This window comes from Gopherus flavomarginatus, chromosome 1 (assembly GCF_025201925.1).
Source record: "Gopherus flavomarginatus isolate rGopFla2 chromosome 1, rGopFla2.mat.asm, whole genome shotgun sequence".
Taxonomy (NCBI): Eukaryota; Metazoa; Chordata; order Testudines; family Testudinidae; genus Gopherus; species Gopherus flavomarginatus.
In genome coordinates this window covers 308612559-308633534 of record NC_066617.1, presented here as the reverse complement: position 1 = coordinate 308633534, position 20976 = coordinate 308612559, and the positions used below count along the sequence as shown (strand labels likewise).

Here is a 20976-nt window from a genome sequence, read left to right as displayed (position 1 = left end):
TACTATGTAATGACTTTAAGCATAAAATATATCCAGTATGAAGCTGCTAAAAGCAAAAACTGTTTTTTGTTTTCAAAAATAACCAGAAATCTAGGAGTAAAATATTAAAGTATTCCAAGACATACGTAGAAGTGTTACTTGTAATGGAAAGACTCCGTGAATGAGAACGGGATGTACTGATGGGGAATCAATATTCTGTCTGCTAATCTGTTTTTTAAAATCAATATCAAGTAAATGATTTTAAAGACAGACAAATTTTGTGCTTCAAGTAAACTGTCAGTTCCATTTTTGATAAACAGTTTTCCAGCCAGATATTAAAAATTTGCTGAATTTGTACCATTTGTAGCAATAGAGCTCAATTTTTAAAAATGTAGTTAAGTGACGAGCCTATTGAAAAGTTCTCTAGTTCAGAACAGTTTTTGTGAAAGTGATGTCATCTGCCTCTAAAGAAATAAAGTTCATATCATATAATAGTGGTACAGGAAGCACAGAGATATCAGTTTCAGTGACATGAGGGATGTATGACAGAAGAAACAGAATAGTTCAAAAGAGGATAAAGAGACTATTGGGTGGGCCGAATAACATTTGAGTCAATTTATTAAAGCTTTTGCAGTTTCCTCTGTAAGCTACATGAAACAATAAATTTAGAGCAAGTGAGGCTAATTATTATCCTCTAGCGTATTCATATACTGAAAGTTACTAATTAAATTGGTGAAAGCTTGTTGGTTACACTTTGTAATAGAGGGGAAGAATATGAGTTATTACTAAGAAATGTTATATAACCATAACTATCATTATTACTGTTTTACTATTCAAAATATACTCACTCTGTGTACTGTTCATTACATGATAATTTGCTTTACTTTTGCAGAAATTCTAAAGTTCAAGACATATGACACCATGCTTTTCAGTTATATTTATAGTATATACAAGTCCTGATAAGTTCTATTTCCTACAGTATCTATTAAATATATCTTGCAGAATATAGAAGTTGTCCAAGTATAATTTTGTTGCAGGCAGGATGGTTTTATATGCTAAGTACTAACAATATAAATAGATATTTGTGCTTTTAATTTTGGATAGTGTGTGCAGTGGATCTTCCTGGTATACGTCATGATAAATGAGTAGATTATTTTCTGTGCAATATATTTATTTTGATTCCAGGATAGTGAAATTATTTAGTGCTATAAGTCTTATTTGTAGAAAGGAGTTTAGTATTTCAGAAATGTCAATTAACTTTTTCCACAGGGATTCTATCTAAAGTTTCAACCAGCTTAACTTAGAACATTTATCAGAGGACTTTTTAATATTTTATTTAGTAAGGAATAGCCACATTAAATGCGTTGGGGGCAGCTAGAGAATGACTTGTACAATCCCACACTTACACATTCTGCTCAGCAAATAATTAGCTAAGTAATAATGCAACCTTTTCTATAGATAGCAGATATGCAAAATTTCTAGTACATATTCTTGTGTATGTATTATATATATGAGTGCTGTAGTATTCTGTGGTACACACATGAAAGGGCTTGTCTATACGGCAATTTAGTGTGCAGCAAGCAAGCCAGGGCGTGAATGCACTAACTGATCATGTGGACCCTGCCACCATTCAGTAAAAATTCCATCATATGCTTTGATGTACCACTGTTTCAGACAGGAGTATTGCAAAGTGTGCTGTCGAACTTTTAGCGTACAGTAGCAGGGTCCACACAGCCAGTTAGTGTGTCGCATGCCAGTGTGCTGTACTTTCACACCGTGGCTTGCCACACACTAGATCACCAGGTAGAAAACCCCAAAGAATGAAATGATATACAGTGACCAATACCTCTGCTACTAATGACATCCTTATCTACCATAATATATATACCTCTACCCCACTGTAATGCGGTCGTGGGGATCCAAAAATCCCTACCGCGTTATAGCTGAAACCCCCTTATATCGGGGTAGGGACGGCAGGGCTCCAGCGGTAATTTAAAGACCTTGGGCTCCCCGCAACAGCCAGAGCCCTGGGCCCTTTAAATTGCCAGCGAGCCCCGCTACCGCAGCCCCAGGATAGCCGCAGCAGGGCTCCAGCAGGATTTAAAGGGCCTGGGCGCCCTGCAGCAGCCGGAGCCCCAGGCCCTTTAAAGCGCCGCCCAAGCCCCGCTGTCGCAGCCCCGGAGCAGGAACAGCAGGGCTCCAGTGGGATTTAAAGGGCACTGGGCTCCCTGCAGCACCCGGAGCCCCGAACCCTTTAAAGTGCCGCCGGAGCCCCGCTGCTACCGTACCATATGTGAACCCGTGTTATATCAGGTTGTGTTATAGCAGGGTAGAGGTGTAGTTGGATTTAGATATTGTATGCATAATGTGCATGTTATTTTAGAAACTGGAGATTTCAGAAAGCATGGGAAAGCATTGAATGCTTGCATTTTGAGTAAGCTGATGATTGGGACGACTTACCAAAACTCTAATGAGAATTTTTGGTGTGGGGGTTTTTTCTGATATTTGTACATACTTACTTTGAATCTTTTTTAAAAATTTGTTTAAACATTTGTTTTAAAATTATCTCCCAGATTTCTACAGTTACTAAAATATGATCTGCACTAGTAATGTGGCTATGGCAGTCATTTGGGGCCAGACTGTGAACCCCTTATTCCACTGGTGTGCGGTTACTTGCACAGTTGAGACTCTTATGCGAGTAATTGCTACCAAATAAGACTGATGGGTTCACAGTATGCCCTTTGGGAATTTTTTGTCCCTGAAAACACTTACGCATCTGCTTAACTTGACTACTATGAGTAGTCTCACAATGGTGATAAGGTTAAGCATGGGCATACGTGTTTGTAGGAATGGGGCCTACAAACCCAATACTGAGCACAAGCAAAAGGGAGAGGAGAGTCTTGCCTGCTGACAGGCTATCAGGCTGCTCGCACCCCTGCCCAGCTGCCAGAATTGCCAGTCGTGAAGGTATGCACCCGAATCTGTGATGGATAAAGAAAACAAGCCCAGCTATATAAGAGGGAGAACAGAGAGGGAAAGGGAGGCAGAAAGGCCTGGGATAGCAGAAGGGGCAGTAGCCCCATGCCAGTCTGTCTCTAAGGAGACAAAAGAAAACTGCAGGCCCTGGTTTTTAAGGGCTGATAGACTCAGTTTAAGTTAAGAATTCGTGGACTGGTCAAATTGAAAGGGACCACTTAAGAGAAAGCTGGGACCCCTAGAGAGACAGCACTCAGAGCAGCCAACAATGGGATTTTCAAAGAGTGTTCAGTGCTGGCATGCCTCAGCTCCCATCAACTTCAGTGGGAGCTGTGGTAGGCCAGCACTGAAAACCTTTGCAACTCCCACCCTAAAATAACTTCATTATTCATTCTTTATTTTTAAAAGTGTGTCCTTTATAAATTGCCAGTAGTTTGCTAAGCATGTTACAGACGTGTAAGAAGATAAGGTCCCTACCTCAAAGGTCATACAATCTAACTAGATACTGTATAAAGAAAGCATGAGAGATGCAACAAAAAACAAAGTGATAAGGCAATGAAGTTTAACATGCATCTTGTTAGTTTTGCAATTTCTGTGTTAGTTGTTTCTGTTGTATTCTATCTAGCAGCTCTGTGAAGATGACTACTAGAGCTCAGTATTTAGATGTAGGAATCAGATGTTTTTGGTTAATTTAAACAGAAGTTGTCTTTCCAGGAAATAAATATACCGTTTGTTTTATTGCTTCATGACAAATAAGCATAACATTTCTCTCTCAACTGGCTTTAGCGGTTTAACTATACAGACTAACTACAATACAAAATATTTTTACTACGTGCAATAACTTAGATGTGTGTAATGAGATAAATGTTGGGATTTTGTTTCTGTGCAGAAATTTCCAAGTGAAGGACTTGCAAATGTGGTTCGAAATGTGTTTGACTTCGACTCCTACAACAATGAAATGCGCGATACTTTAATCAGCACTTTGCACAAACATGGGATACCTATTGGAGCAAAACCTACCAATATACAACTGGCCAAGGAGTAAGGCTAACCTAATATATATTAGGAACACTTGTCTCTGTCAACCATTTTCGCTTTCTTTTATTTTGCTGCTTATTGATTAACAACAACCTGGGATACTTGAAGCTAAATACTCTTATGGCTGAAGTTTTGTTTTCTGCAATAATGGACAATTATATTTTACCAATAAATTTAGTAGTTATAAATTACTAATATTTCATCTCTATTTAATGTCCATGTAAATGTTAATAGCATGTCTGCAAAACAGATACAAACAAATAAAGGGAAATATTTGTTTCTTTCTCTGTCTGTTTTTTTTTTTTATTGAATTACTACAGATCTTTTCCTATTTGCCATTAAACTCAGAAGCAAAACAAATCCTTTTCTCTTCAATAGGAGCAAGAAATAGTCCTTAATCCTTAGCTCTATAAAAATACAGCATGTCAGAGCCCTTAGTTATCCCTTCAGGCTACAAGAAGGATTTTAAAATTTGCTTATATCCAGATCTCCATTATTGTTTAATAATCATGGCCATTGACTGAACTTGTTATACTATGTTCTATTTGAGAGATCAGAAATAAAATAGGTTTTTATTTTAAAAATGGCTAAATTGTAAAATCACAGCTGATTGAGCTCATACTTTGCACTTCACATGGATGCTTTTCTTTGTCTACCTTCCGATAATATGTTATTTGATAAATAAGCATAATTAACAACAGTGTTTTTATTTTTATTTTTTTAAACTTCCTCTGAGATGTTTTGAAAAATCTAATATATCTTTTAAGGAATCTCAGAAAAAACAAGCCATTAAACAGTCAAGTAACTGTTTATGGAGAAACAAATATTTCCCTTTTATAATAAAGCAAAGGGTGGATTATGGAAAATTCAGTTTTACATAGGATTATACTACTTTTATGTTTGCTTAGAAGCAGCTGAATTGACTCCACTGACAAAATGTCTTAATCAGTTGTCAGTGTGTAGATTTCTCCTGCAGGAGCACCACTATAATCATGCCTAGCAACCTACATAGATGTTTTGAAGAAGACAGGCAGTCTAATGACTATGGCATAATTTTTCCTCTGGTTGTCTGAGGAATCATGTGTCTGAGGAACTCAATGCCCAAGTAACTACCATATACATCAAGATGACAATAGGCCCCTGAAACTGGTGCCACAATCTCCATAATTTACTTGCTAAAAATCAGTTGCTTGAATTCTGTTTTGAAGGACTACAGAGTGGGTCTGAGTTAGAATGATAGTTTATATTTGATAAGTTGGCATTTTATTTAACTTAAATAAGGATTTTAGAAAAATAAATGTACCATTTGTTTTTATTGGCTATGGTCTTAACCATGAAGATTCAGAGGTGATTGGATACAGAGTTCAGCCCAACTATAGAGAAAAATATCCTATCTTAATTTCCCCAAAGCTCACAAATGTTCATATCTAGGGATTTTGGTCTAGGCCTATTTGTATTTTAGAAATATTTTCCTGGAATTTAAAAGTGGAATAATTATGCTGGTTCGATCCAGGAATAATGTGTATGAGTGCTATTGAAAGGACAGTTCAATTAAGCACTGACCCCCTACTTGGTAAGGCAACTCCCATCTATTAATGTGCTGTATGTATATACTGCTTACTGTATTTTTCACTCCATACATCTGATAAAGTGGGTTTTAGCCCATGAAAGCTTATGCCAGAATAAATTTGTTAGTCTCTAAGGTGTCACAAGGACTCCTCTTTGTCTTTGCTGATACAGACTAATACGGCTACCACTCTGAAACCTATTGATGCGTTGTTTCACTGGTACAGGAATTCTACTGCATTTGTTAATATATTTGATACAACTGTTTGTGAATATTTTATTTTATTTTAATATACTGAGCTTCATTTATATTTAGCAGAGGTGAATCTTTGTATATGTTCCATATCACTTTATCCAAAAGACATCTACAAGCAGGAATTATTTAATCTACCACTGAACCAGAGTGGAATGTGATAGCTGTTATTTATCTGTGTAGGAACAAAGCGTGGCAAGCACATGAACAACAGACTGGGGTATTACATAGCAGTTTAGGACAAGAAACACAGAAGAAGAATGTATCCAGTTAAACTTCAGGGTGAATTTAGGTGGGCAGAATACAGTTGTCCATTCTGGAATTTTTGCTTGGACTCTGGAATGAATATGCCTATTCTTGTGAAAAGGGTTAGGAGATCATTAATGGTCAATAAAAAGGGATTCCTGCTGTGTGAGTTGTTTTATGGAAGGGATCAGTGTAGTCTACGGAATCTCACTCAGTGTCTCCAAAGTTAAATGAATTATAATCGATCCATACTCCATGGTTTCAGGCTTTGGCATGAGATTTTGGAGCAAATTGTCAAGCTTAAAAGAACTGAGAGCCCTCAGAGAAATCAGTCGTGTTCATAGGCCAGCAAACAAAATTATAAACCTCCAAAAGCCGTTTCTCCACAAGAGAGGCTGACTAGGTAATCACAGATACTTTTGAGGAAATGCACCTAACTAAACAATACTGTATGTTAGGAAAAATTCAGTGTCATTCTCCAGTCGATTATCAGTGGCCCATACAATATATTTCTTAACTAATTTAACTGCAGGTGTTTTTCTCATTCATATACGTATCTCATTTTTAAAATATACTATGCTATTTTTCTTGATAATATACTTTATATTTCTTAACAGCCCTTCATTCAGTGATCTCAGTATACTTTCACAAACATTAACAAATCAATTTACAATGTCCTTGTTAAATAGTTATATATAAAAGATCACTTCACGTGACACTGAAAGTCAATCACTTCTGCAGCGGTTGTTCAGAACAAGAAGTGAAGGAAACTATCGTAATTAATTGAAACTGCCAGGAAAACATAAGACCTAAGATGGAGTTTGGCCAGGACACCAGATTAACACTACTAAATTCACAAATGCTGTGAGGTCTGTAACTGCTTTCTGAAGGAGAGCATCTCCAACAAGTGTCTGGACATTTGTTCGTCATTCTGGACATTTGTTCACTAGTGACACAGAGGGTAGATTGACATAGAGGCTACTTGCCGAGTCACCAGCATCACATCTTATAGCATATTTGTTCTTTGGAGCTTGCTCCTGTCCAAGTACTGAGTAAATAGGACTCTCTGTACTTTGAGATGTTGCATGATAACAGTAGAATATCATGTAGGCATGAGTTTCATGTGTTACATTGAAAAGGTATTTTTTGTACATTTTCTGTTTTTGCCTTTTAATTTCACCATGCTATTTTGGAAATATTACTAGGAACACCCAATTGGGGTTCTTTAAGCCATTCATTATTTTATCATATCTTCTCTAGATTTCCAATTTTCCAAGCCAGAAAATACATCGCCCATTCCCATTTTAAAATCATCTGAACCTTTTTCTAATTGAACTGGTTTGAAAATATCTCTGTGAGGTTCATCTGTGGCCAGATAATAGATTAGGGGCATGTCCTGACTCCCAGGATCTTGTGAGTTAACTGAGGTTTTTTTTGGTATTGCCTGTCAAGTAAGGAGTGGGAGAGTTTAACTCCATTCTCTCTGCTCCCCATCTAGTAGTCCCCTGTATTTAAGTCAGGGTATCTTTATGAATTTTACAATATCTTTTGATAAGCTTAGCATTGCAGAATTGATGTTTATAAAGGTGAGATGACTTACCTACATATCCTGTTCTTGGAAGGTAGTGATTATAATTGGTCCCCACTCACCCACGCAGACTGGAAAGCTATTGTTTTTATCTATTAGTTTTCCTTTTGATTGATATCTAATGTAGCTGGAGGCTGTGTACGAAATAACACACATCAGGTTGTGCACTGTTCATCAAATTTCCACACATCTGTGCTGAGGCCCATACAGCAGTAGAGTGCCTCAGTTCACATTCACTACATAGTAGCACACAATGGAGTGTATTATTACACCTAAAATTGGGGGAAAGCAATTTGTAGGAATTAAATATCGTACATGTAATATTTAACCCCCACCCTGCCAGAAAGTACTCTGTTGTCAGTTCTAACTCTAGAAAATTACTACATTGAGCTCTGTGGTGTTTACATGAAATAGGACTGAATAAAGAGAGAGTGAAGCCTTCTAGATTTGGTCCTGAAATAATTTTAAACAAAAACTGCTGGTGTGAGAGTATCTTGGACATCTTCCTCCCTTTTTCTTCTCTGCTGCATACCTTGTTCCCCATTCCTTTCCTCTCCTGCTATTAGTGAGTGGGTCTTCAGCTGCTAAGCTGCTGCTTCTGTTAATTTGTCTTGTCATTGTGATCCATTCCTCAGCAGTTCCATCCCTGCTTTGTGTATCACTGAGCTGATCTGTTATAGTGAAAATGTAAAGAGCTGGGTAGGGCTGTGCAACGGGGACTGTATGGAGAGACAGGGTGACTGACTTACTTCAAGCCCTATTCTTCTCTGTTGAATGACTGGTCAGGCTGTTCCCATAAGGGGAAGGGGGAGAAAGGAAAGATGGGAAGAACCATTTAATTTTTAGTCTTCATTCATCGAGTTGGAGGCAAGGGCAACTTCAAGCTGCTTGAATTTTTTAATGTCTCTTTTTCTCCCTTTGTGTCTCACGGATAAGAAATAGGAAGGTCATTAAACTGAAATCTTAAATGATACAAATAAGACTTTAATCAAAAGTTGTTTGTTTAAAGTGCCATGGTTAGCAAAGAACATAAGAATGGCCATACTGGGCCAGACCAAAGGTCCATCTAGCCCAGTATCCTGTCTTCTGACAGTGGCCGATGCCAGTTGCTTCAGAGAGAATGAACAGAACAGGTAATCATCAAGTGATCTATCCCCTGTTGCCCATTCCCAGTTTCTGGCAAACAGAGGCTAGGGACACTGTTCCTGCCCATCCTGGCTAATAGCCATTGATGGACCTATCCTCCACAAATTTATCTAGTTCTTTTTTTAACCCTGTTGGAGTCTTGGCCTTCACAACATCCTCTGACAAAGAGTTCCACAGGTGCTCTGTGTGAAGAAATACTTCCTTTTGTTTTAAGCCTGCTGCCTAATATTTTCAATTGGTGACCCATAGTTCTCATGTTATGAAACATTCTATCCCACTTTTGATTCACAAGACTGAGAGTTCCCTAATTTGCTAGTCGCGTTTTATAACTCCTGCCTGAGGCTATATTAGTTTTGATAACTACCTTCGGAAAACACAAATTACAAGTAACTTGATTCCTATAAACTTAGTCTCTTCATTTTTAGTGGACTCAATTACTCCATTTATATTTTGCCTCTAGAGAATTGTTGTCTGACAAATTCTCCCATTAGACTACTGTACATGAAGAAAATCAAACTAAATAACAATTTTATGTAGAATCACCGTGTTGACTAAAGGTTTTGGGCCAATCTCCTCCTCTTCACAAAAACATTACTTACATAACTGCCTCATTCTCAGTAGTGAATCCTGGATCTAGAACCCTCAGGGTAAAATAGTCAAAAAGTAACAATTTAAACAAAATGGATCTAAAGCATCTGACAGGTTGATTGACAGTCCAAGAACTGACTATGAAATAATTCAGTGGAAATGACTGTTAGGTATTAGTTCTTCTTTCATATGATGTCACGTTAGGGGTCTCTAGAGACATAAAAGCAAACAAGCTTTAGCTTTGGATGAAGTGGGTGAATAAGAGTTCTTGTTTGATACTGTAGATCGGGGTAGGCAACAGAAGGCGGCACGCAAGCTAATTTTCAGTGGCACTCACACTGCCTGGGTCCTGGCCACTGGTCCGGGGGGCTCTGCTTTTTAATTTAGTTTTAAATTAAGCTTCTTAAACATTTTATAAACCTTATTTACTTTACATACAACAATAGTTTAGTTCTATATTGTAGACTTATAGAAAGAGACCTTCTAAAAACATTAAAATGTTTTACTGGCACGCGAAACCTTATATTAGAGTGAATAAATGAAGACTCGGCACACCACTTCTGAAAGGTTGCCGGCCCCTGCTGTAGATTATCATTCCAGAGAATGAAGGCGTTTATGTAGAACTTTCTGCCTACATCTTAAACTCACAAGTTCCCACTACCTCTTACATCTTTGCCTGTGACTTCAGTGATAAGAATATCCATACTGGATCAGTGCAATGGTCCATCTAGCTCAGTGTCCTGTCTTCTGCCAATAGGCAATGCCAGGTGCCCAAGAGAGAATAAACAGAACAGGCAGTCATCACGTGATCCATCCCGTGTCTCCCATTCCCAGCTTCTGGCAAACAGAGGCTAGACACACTTCAGAGCATGGTTTTGCATCTCTGCCCATCCTGGTTAGTAGCTATTGATAGACCTATCTTCCATGAATGTGTTTAGTTCTTTTTTTAACCCTGTTATTGTCTTGGCCTTCACAACATATTCTGGAAAGGAGTTCCACAGGTTGACTGTGCGTTGTATGTAAAGAAATATTTCCTTTTCTTTGTTTTAAGCCTGTTGCCTATTAATTTCATTTGGTGACCCCTAATTCTTGTGTTATGAGAAGGAATAAATAATACTTCCTTATTTACTTTCTCCACACTTCATGATTTTATAGACCTCTATCATATAGTCATCCCTTTTCCAAACTGAAAAGTCCCCATCTTTTTAATCTCTCCTCATAAGGAAGCTGTTCCATTTGTTGCCCTTTTCTGAACCTTTTCCAATGCCAATCTATCTTTTTTGAGATGGGGCGTTCAGGTGTGAACGCAATATTCAAATATGGGCTTACTATGGATTTATATAGAGGCATTATGATATTTTCTGTCTTATTATCTATTCCTTTCTTAATGATTCCCACCATTCTGTTTGCTTTTTGGACTGCTGCTGCACATTGAGTGGATGTTTTCAGAGAATTATTGACGATGACTTCAAGATGTTTCTTGAGTGATAACATCTAATTTAAACCCCATCGTTTTACCTGTATAGTTAGGATTATGTTTTCCAATGTGCATTACTTTGCATTTATCAACATTGAATTTCATCTGCCATTTTGTTGCCCAATCATCCAGTTTTGTGAGATCCCTTTGTAGCTCTTCACAGTCTGGTTTGAACATACCTTAAGTAGTTTTGTATCATGTGCAAATTTTGCCATCTCACTGTTTACCCCTTTTTCCAGATCATTTATGAATATGTTTAATAGGACTGGGCCCAGTACATATCCCTGTGGGACACCACTATTTACCTCTCTCCATTCTGAAAACTGACCATTTATTCCTACCTTTTGTTTCCTATCTTTTAAACAGTCACCAATCCATGAGAGGACCTTCTCTCCTATCCCATGACAGCTTACTTTGCTTAAGAGCCTTTGGTGAGGGATCTTGTCAAAGGCTTTCTGAAGATCTAAGTTCATTATATCCACTGGCTTCCCCTTGTCCACATGGTTGTTGACCTCTCAAAGAATTCTAGTAGATTGGTGAGGTATGATTTCCCTTTACAAAAGCCATGTGACTCTTTTACAACAAATCAAAGGGACTAAACCATTCAGAACTGGGGAAGAGAATAAAACCTCAAGAATTTAGGAGAAAGGTGAACTTAGTCCCCTTAGTGGAAAAGAAAAGGAAAAAAGGCACTATTAACATAGTAAAGCTCCAGCAAGACATCATAAAGATACTATAATAGAGGCTCAATTGAATGTTGTCATAAACAGAGTGTTAAGAGTTAATGTCTCTTATACCTATAAAGGGTTACAAGCAGGAAACTGGACACCTGACCAGAAGACAAATCAGAAGACAAGATACTTTTAAATTCAGGTGGAGGGAAGTTTGGGTGTGAGTTCTTTGTTCTTTGTTCTTCTCTCGGAGAGTCTGAGAGAGACCAGACATTACTACAGGCTCTCTAAGTTTCTTTTCATATAGTAAGTAAAACAGGCAGTTTAGGCTTTTTAATTGTTTTATTCTATTTGCATTTGTGGATCTAGCTGTTTAACTTTTATATGTGTAGTTGCTGGGAATATTTTGATTTGTATTGGTATGGGGGGAAGGTCTCTTTCTGGTATCTGTAAGCTATAGGACCCTGTAATAGTTACATCTTGAAGTTACAAAGATAATTCTTTACTTTTTCCTTTCTTTTATTAAAAGATTTCTTTTTAGAGAACCTGATTGATTGTTGTTTCTCTGTTTCCCTTGTTTTATCCCAGGGGATTGGGATAACTCACCAGGACGGGTGGGGAGACGGGAGGGGGAGAGATAAAATCTCTCTCTGTTTTCCTTGAATCTGTTTGCCTCTTTGTGGAAGGGAAGGGAGGTGCTTCTCTGTATGGTGATTTAAGAGGTTAGATCAAGTATCTCAGGATAGCCCAGGGAGGGAAGTTCTGAGAGGGGGAAGGTGGGGAATGGTTTATTTCTCCTTGTTTTAAGAACCCAAGGGATCTAGGTTCTTGGGGTCCCTAGGGAAGGTTGGGGAGGTCAGAGTGCCCCAAAACACTATATTTTTGGGTGGTGGCAGCCTATCAGATCTAAGCTGGTAATTAAGCTTAGGGAAATTTATGCTAGTATCTCATTCCTGGACTCTAAGGTTCAGATTTGAGAAAGAATGCTATGACAAATGTATACCCCAAATTAGAAAGCATAGTAAGGGAACAAAAAAAGTGCCACCATGGCTAAACAACAAAGTAAAAGAAGCAGCGAGAGACAAAAATGCATCCTTTAACATGTGGAAGTTAAATCCTAGTGAGGAAAGTAGAAAGGAGTGTAAGGGATGGCAAGTGAAGTGTAAAAATATAATTAGGAAGACCAAAAAAGAATTTGAAGAACACCTAGCCAAAGACTACCTCATATCTCACCAGTCTACTAGAATTCATTTTTAGGAAGTGTGGAAATCAAGGATTTATAAACTCATGATATTTTCATGCGTTGTCTGCATCTCAGATTTAAAACAAAGGCTCTAGTCTTTGACATTTTCTTCAGGACATGACCCAGTTTCAAACGAGTCTGGTATAGCTCTCAATTGATCAGTTCTAATTGCCTCTCAAAATGAGCATGTAGCTTTTCCAAAGACTGGAGAAAATTGTAAAATTTCATGTAAATAGTCATAATTATTAGTAGATTCATCGATCTAAAGTTCACTACACATGAGAGTTATGTGTAAGGAGTTCAAAACTAAAATCTAATTCCTTGTGAGATGCTACTGTTACCAAGTTCATGGTACTCAGAGAAATTTAAATTCATGTACTTCCTTCATAATCCCATGGGCAGAACAATTATTAGAATATTTTAATTAATTTTTCTTGTGCTGTTCAGAAAAATTAGAAAATATAATTGTTCATTCCTAAAGTTGGAATAGAGAGAGATTTTAACTTCTCCAAAGTTCAGGGGTGCTCAGACCGAGGGTTTTGATTTGGGCCCCCTCTCTGCCCAAAATATCTAAAAGAAATAAAACCTCCAGAGCCTATTATTTTTAAAGAATTCTGATTGTAGGAACAGACACAACAAATAGAACGAGCGAGATCAAGCACAGACAACAAACAGTCTTGGAGAACTTACTTAAAATAGACTTCAGAGATGTATTTTTAGAAGGAAGGAGAGGGGATGTCTTCTGTTCTCATGCCAAGTTTTGAAGTTATGCAATAACGTAAGAGGTTTAAATAGTGTTTAGAAATATCTCGCACACACTCTCAACTTTCTTATGCTAGAAGCAAATTAAATACATGCCACATGCCAACTAGTTCCAAATAAGAGAGATCAAAAGGACGTTTTCTGATACTGTATCTTAGCATATCAGTTCTTTGGTTTTAATGTAATTATTCTGCATTAACAAAACTTCAAGTAATTTTATTAGTAGTTGCAAATGAGAGAGAGTAGAGGAACAAAAATATGTGTATTATATTCTATGAAACTACTTTATCATATACCAATATTTTCAGTTATTACAGAAATTATTTTTGACAGTTGCCCACATGTTCTCTTCCTGAATGGAAAACAGAAGGAAAAAAAATGAGATCAAGAGCATCATTCAAGTTTAGGCAAATTAACCCTGTCTTTTCTGCAGGATTGGCAAGGTTGTGTTGTGAGCAGGTACCACAAAAAGTAATGAAGGCTAACCATCCATGAGAAACCCTACACCTGCCATATAGATATCCTTAACACGGCATACAGAAGGACCATCCTTCTGCACTTTCTTGTGATACATAAGAACGGCCATACTGGGTCAGACCAAAGGTCCATCTAGCCCAGGGGTCAGCAACCTCTGGCACGAGGCTCGCCAGGGTAAGCACCCTGGCAGGCCAGGCCAGTTTGTTTACCTGCTGCGTCCCATTGGCCGCTATTCGCCACTCCAGGCCAATGGGGACAGTGGGAAGCCGTGGCCAGCACATCCCTCAGCCTGCGCCACTTCCTGCAGCCCCCATTGGCCTGGATCGGCAAACCGCGGCCAGTGGGAATCTGCAGACGTGGCAGGTAAACAAACTGGCCCAGCCCGGCAGGGTGCTTACCCCGGTGAGCCACATGCCAGAGGTTGCTGACCCCTGATCTAGCCCAATATCCTGGCTTCCAACAGTGGCCAATAGGGGGAGAGATAGCTCAGTGGTTTGAGCATTGGCGTGCTAAACCCAGGGTTGTGAGTTCAATCCTTGAGGGGCCACTTAGGGATCTGGGGCAAAAATCAGTACTTGGTCTTGCTAGTGAAGGCAAGGGGGCTGGACTCAATGACCTTTCAGGGTCCCTTCCAGTTCTGTGAGATAGGTATATCTCCATATACTATTATTTATTAATGTTAGGTGCCCCAGAGGGAATGAACAGAACAGTAATCATCAAGTGATCCATCCCCTGTCACCCATTCCAAGCTTCTGGGGAATAGAGGCTAGTTTTGGCAGCATAGACAACTGGCATATGGTCATTGTCTGTACTGTGTGACCCATCCACTGGGTGTCAGAGAACATACAACAGCAATTAATGCTCCTTCTTGCAGCAATAAACCAATTCAACATTTACTGTACTCATGCATTTTTTGTAGAGGAACATATCACTTAGAAGAGCTCCTCTCACTCATTCTGGCATCCTCTTTGAATTGAGTTAAGGTGATCAAGAGAGCACTGAATATGCTTTGCTACATAGTTTAGACAATTCAGACTTTTAAAGCTTTTCTTTTCAGAGCACAGTCTTTTAGATTCTGAGATTACTTGTGTTTCAGAAAATTAAGATGTTTGCCATTTAGAAGAAATTGAATGTTTCAGCAAGGGAGCATTTTCAACTAGAGAATCTTTAAAATAGCCCGTTAGAAAAACTCTATGGTTAAATGACGTATCCCTTATTCATTGCAAATTAACAGGGATAAATGTTTCTTTGTTCATATGTTGTTTGACAGGCTACCCTTGCCAGACCATAAATTTATGGGCTACTGGAGAATCAGTCAATCAGGGAACGCACAGCAGAAACTACTGTGTCCAACAGAAACTCATCAGTTAAATATAAAGGTTTGTGTCGTTTTCAATGCTTAAAAATATTGATTACCAGTAGTCATTTTTTCTTTACAGCAATATATCATCACCCAGATTATGATTTAATAAATGTAAGATGTCACTCATTTCCTGCAGAAAGAAGAATCTGAGTTGATTTTTGTAATGAAATAAATTTTGTTAATGATACAGATTTAAAAAGTAGACTATGTTGTGATTCACACTGCCAGCTGAGTTGCTGTGGGGTCCTAGCTTGTAAGCCCTCCATATGCAGGACATATACTGAAAGTAGTACTGGGAGGATGAAGGGGGTGGACTTTGCAGGGTTGAGTTCAAAAGCTCTTGCAGAGTTCTTGCTATGAAGGTGACAATGCCATTTTTAGAGAAGCCCAGAAACAGGTATGGATGCATAGGGAGGTGCAGTTTCAGTCCCCAGAACACAACTCATCTGGATGAAATATAAAATGGGAAGGAGCCTGTTTTCCAGTTTCATTTCACATGCAGCCGAAATTTTTTCTCTCAGATCTGAATCTGAACCTTTGGTCTGATTTGGCCTCCAGCCTAAACCTAATCCACATCCTCTACAAACCCAATGTCTTGTCCTGTCTTTATTAATTAATACTTAAGTGGTGGTGGGGAAACTATTAGTGTAATATTGTTTGATATTTTAAACCTTCCATAATCAAGAAATTCAGTATTGTTTCCTTGCACAAATGCACTGTGCTTTCATTATTGGTCTAAAACACTCCAGGCAATGTGACCTCTCCTCCATGGGATTAAGGGCCATGGTTCCATACTAAGTTCCATGCAGTCCCCCATGACTAGATGGATGTAACAGTTGAAGTACATAGCCTCAAGGGAGGGCGACAGCATGGCTTGTATATTACGCGGAAAACGGTGGCAGAATCTTCAGAGCTCCAGGTGAGATGCAGAGGGCTTACAGAAAAAGCAGTCTGGTTCCTTCCCAAATGTAAGCCTTCCTCTTTTCTTTATAATGCTTGGTCGGGTACTTAGTGCTAAAAGCAATAGAAATCTTTAGGAAAACTCCTAGTGTTTATAAAGGTTGGTGAGTGAAATAAAATACCTAGTCCTCACGGTTATCATTTTCTTTTAGGGTCCAGTCTATTTAAATGTTCAGGGATTTCCACTGGAACGGCATGAAGCAAGGTCCCTCAGTTTCACAGAAGAACTTGCTTTTTGGACACTGCCTTTGAATGAGGTTAACTTGATCAGTGATGTTGCTGTAGCGGAAGGTACAGTAAAATATTTGTAATTTTTGTAATGATCCCCATTATTGTATTATAGAAGTTACACTGGCGATAATGAGGAATTGGACTGATGAGATCATAACTGTTCGTGAATAGTCAGTACTATGTAGTTTGTATTCCCTTTTTTTGAAATATGCAAGAGCAATGTCATATTTTTGTAATTGCACTAAAAAAGAAACTACAAATTCTGTGCTGAGTGTATGCACATTAACACAGGGAATTCATTTCTGGGAACCTTCACCGTGGGCCTGCATGAGATATAGAAAAAATAATATTGCTTGCTTTTCTTTATGTTTAACTTTTTTTTTAAGTCAAAAATGACAAAATGCAAAAACAATCAATCATAAAAGGGGAGTATAATTCCATTAAAACGTATTGGTGATAATGTAAACTATAAAGGAAATTTGGCTCTAAAAGGAAATGTAGATGCGTAATTCAAAGTGTTCCTAATTTTTATATTATATACTACACTGTTTCAAAATTAATTTTAAAAACTTTTCTAACTTTGCCCTTCTCTAATTAAAGCCAGTTCTAATGAAAGACTTGTAGCATGCAAAGTTCTGTGATTTCTTTCTGGTGCTTATGCCGATCAATGCCCTTTCTTTTTTAATCAATCCTGCCTTATTAATTACGTTTTTTGTGTATGTGTGTATCACATCATTATTGATATTTGTGACTGATACTTATGGTATATTATAAAATGTAATACATTTTGTGGCTGTAATTTATTTTACAATGTAAATACATTAAAATTATGAAAACTGACAACGCTGCCTTTTTCTGATTGTGGCTTCGCTTTCTAAGCATGTTCCCAATTTTTTGATGACATTAATAGAAATTGCAGTTTTAATTTGATGCTCAGAAACATCTAAAGTGAGTCAAAAACAGTAGTAGTGTTTCTCTTGCCACATGAAACTTCCTTCCTGTTGTCTATAATTATTAAATGACCTGGTGTTTTAGTTCCAGTAAGTGGACATATTTTTAGAAGTCTGCATCTGAAAACTTTTACTATAGTTTTCTCTTTCTGAGAAACTTTTCTTTTTTATAAGTAAACTTGTGTATGCTGTACAGGTTTCTGCTTATAAGGATTCATATAACATGAGTCTTTAGCAGTTGATTTGGATGCCAAACCAGCTTTATGTCTTGGACTTCTACTCAAATATCTTTTGGAATTTTGTGGAGGGAGTTACTAGTCAGTGTGAAGCCAGTAACAACTTGTCTGTTAAAAGTTTAATTTACATAATGGCCACATTGCATTCTTGATTTATGTACAAAATTCCCTTTGTCGTCATGGGAATGCTGCTGTAGGTTAAGAGTAGCACATAGTCCTACATGGATTGATTGATATATGTGCCATAATAGTATAAACTTATTTTAAATATGTTGCTGTATTCCCACAGTAGCATCATTCAGTTTTCAGTTAATCTGATGGTTAACATGATTTTGGATCATGACAAAGTCTTTTGCTTTCATTAATTTTGCCTTATTTTCTTATTTCAGAAGATGAGACTGAAAATATGCTCTATGTGGCTACCTGCAATCCAGTTTCCTTATATTTCATGAATGTATCTAGTAAAAATGGATACTTTGTGGATTGTTATGACATCTTCCCAAGAACAGTTGGAAGCATATGGCAACCCTTTGTGACTGTGGCACCTCTAGGAAATCCACTCAAAGGGCAAGTGATTCTACATGAAGAGCAGGTAAAATAAATAAATATATATCCTCCTGTTTCATGTTTCATTGTGAGGAAAATAGTACAGCAAGAGTAGGATCCCTGTGGTTCCTCAACCTCTGTAGGTTGTGAGATACTTTAGGATAAATATGCACTCTTCTGGATATTTAGTCGAATTGCACAATAAACCTTTAGAGAGGATCCCTCAGCTCTACTTTTTTTGCAGTGTTTAGGCTGGTTTAAAGTATGTTTTTATGTTCTTTTGCATTATTAATGCTGAGATTTACCTGTTTATCCTGTGTGACAGACCCAGACCAGTGGGGTACAGGAGTCTGGTAGAGGGCAAATATACTGGTCACTGAATGAGTAGTTTTCTGTTCCCTGAGCGACCAGAGTAGGGGCTGCACTAGAGTAATCAGGAACCTGCTAGAACCAATTGAGGCAGACAGGCTAATTAGATCACCTGCAGCCAATCAAGGTAGACTAATCAAGGCACCTGGGTTTAAAAAGGAGCTCACTCCAGTCAGGCGGGGAGAAGCCAGAGGAGAGGAAGTGCATGTGAGGAGCTGGGAGCAAGAGGCCAAGGAGCTGAGAGTGAGAGGGTGTGCTGCTGGAGGATTAAGGAGTACAAGCGTTATCAGACACCAGGAGGAAGGTCCTGTGGTGAGGATAAGAAGGTGTTTGGAGGAGGCCATGGGGAAGTATCCCAGGGAGTTGTAGCTGTCATGCAGCTGCAATCCACAGGGTCCTGGGCTGGAACCCGGAGTAGAGGGCGGGCCCGGGTTCCCCCCAAACCTCCTAACTCCTGATCAGACACAGGAGGAGTTGATCCAGACTGGGGGGAGATCACTGAGGTGAGAAAATCTGCTAATAAGCGCAGGACCCACCAAGATAGAAGAGGAACTTTGTCACACCTGTTAGTGGTAAAAGTACACTGAGAACTAGTGGAGGGGGAAAAAGGAGATGATTTGAGTTTAGGAGTCTCAAATTAGCAGAGGAAACTTATTAAGTCTAAACTCCCCTATTTTAGCTATGTATTCAAATCCAAGCCTTGCTCATCGCCTTTCTAGTTTTTGAACTTTTAATAAAAAATAAATGCCTTCTGAATCACAATTGTTCATGCCACCCTTGTTTTTTTTAATTAAGTATCATGGTGTTGCCCTCTCCATAGCATGAGTTTTGTGGGAAGTTTGGATGGGTAAAACAAAACGGTGGTGTAAACCACATTGTAAAGATAGATTAGAGTTGCAAAGTTTGAATCTGGATTCTAACTTTCTCAGTGTCAGATCTGTTTGATTTTGGCCCATAACTTCAATAGTCTTATTTGGAACTGCTATTAGAAATTGATTAGAATATTTTCACCTTTTAACACCTTTTTACAGGGGATGGGAGAGCAGCCACCAAGATGCTGACATGAGTAAAAAAAAGAATAAGTATTAATATGAATTGTAATAGCCTAATATATATGATCATGTCCCATTAATGCCTGAGGGGGATAGACGCAGGGCCAGCTCCAGGCACCAGCATTCCAAACTGGTACTTGGGGCGGCATTCTGCAAGGGGTGGCAGTCCTTGTTGTTTTGCCCCCAGCAGCTCACCGAATTGCCGCCGCGGAGGGCAGGGGCAGTCCTTATGCCCTTAGGGCGGCAGGCGGTGGGGGCAATTCTGCGGCATCTTCTATGTTCAGCTGTCCGGGATGGCTTCAGCTAAACATAGAAGCAGCTGCCGAATTGCCGCTGCCATGGAAACACGTCTGCCGCCCTAAGGGCACACGGACTGCCCCCGTCGCCCATGGCGGCAATTCGGCGCACTGCTTGGGGTGGCAAAAACTGTAGAGCCGGCCCTGGATAGACATCAGGAAGGAAGAAAAGTTATTTAAACCAAATAGCAACATTGGAACAAACACAAATGGCCATGAAAACATTTAGGCTGGAAATTAGAAGGTTTGAGGAGTTAGGTTCTGAAACAGCTTTCAATAGCAGTAGTCAAGGCAAACAACTAATTTTAAGATGGCGCTTGATAAATTTATGAATGAGGTTATATGATGATGTTGCTGAGATAACAAGGGATTAGAATGTATGGCTCAGGGGGTCCCTTCCAGTCTTACATCCTGTTTACATTCCTAAGTGATATAAGCCATAGCATTAACAATTATCATTATTGTTGGTCACCAGCTTCCCTCTTCCTTTTCTTGTGTTGTTCCCCCCCTCTCCCCACTTTACTGGTTCTTGGTTTCTTTCCCCATTTCTCATTGGCTATTAGCTAGCTCAGAGGAACCTTTCCTGTATGTAGTAGAGGGAATGAGAAATTTCCATTAACACCACAGCTGATGAGGTGTCAAATATCTCATACACATTTAGCATCCCAGGAAGCCATGCATATTGTCATAGCCTAAATATAGGCATGCTTTACTGGCCTCAGACTTGTGACTAAATTCAGTGCATATGTAAGTGGGGCAACCTGTTACTGATCTCAGAAGAATTGCATTTGCCTATATCTGTGTTGAATTGGGCCCCTAGAAATGCATTTTCCCAATTCTCATCCAAAAGCTAACTTCCTTCACTGTTGCCAATAGAGTTGTCTTGATCAGTTGTGATAGTACTATTTGAGCTATTTCGGGAATCTCATAACAAGTTTGTTCAGTTCAAAACAAGGTTTTGTC

The 20976-nt window shown here is 38.7% G+C and overlaps 1 protein-coding gene across 7 annotated transcripts in view; it reads left to right on the top strand.

The window, feature by feature from the left end:
• Nucleotides 1-20976, top strand: part of VWA8 (von Willebrand factor A domain containing 8) — a 274959-nt gene that overhangs the window by 171445 nt on the left and 82538 nt on the right. For 5 of the 7 annotated variants that reach the window (XM_050946839.1, XM_050946824.1, XM_050946832.1 and 2 more), the window contains 4 exons: nucleotides 3845-3996; nucleotides 15281-15389; nucleotides 16486-16624; nucleotides 18140-18342. In XM_050946839.1, coding sequence (XP_050802796.1) covers nucleotides 3845-3996; nucleotides 15281-15389; nucleotides 16486-16624; nucleotides 18140-18342 — 603 coding nt within the window. Of the gene's footprint in view, nucleotides 1-3844; nucleotides 4279-15280; nucleotides 15390-16485; nucleotides 16625-18139; nucleotides 18343-20976 lie in introns of those variants that run through there. The other 2 variants (XM_050946858.1, XM_050946877.1) reach the window with 2 other exon arrangements.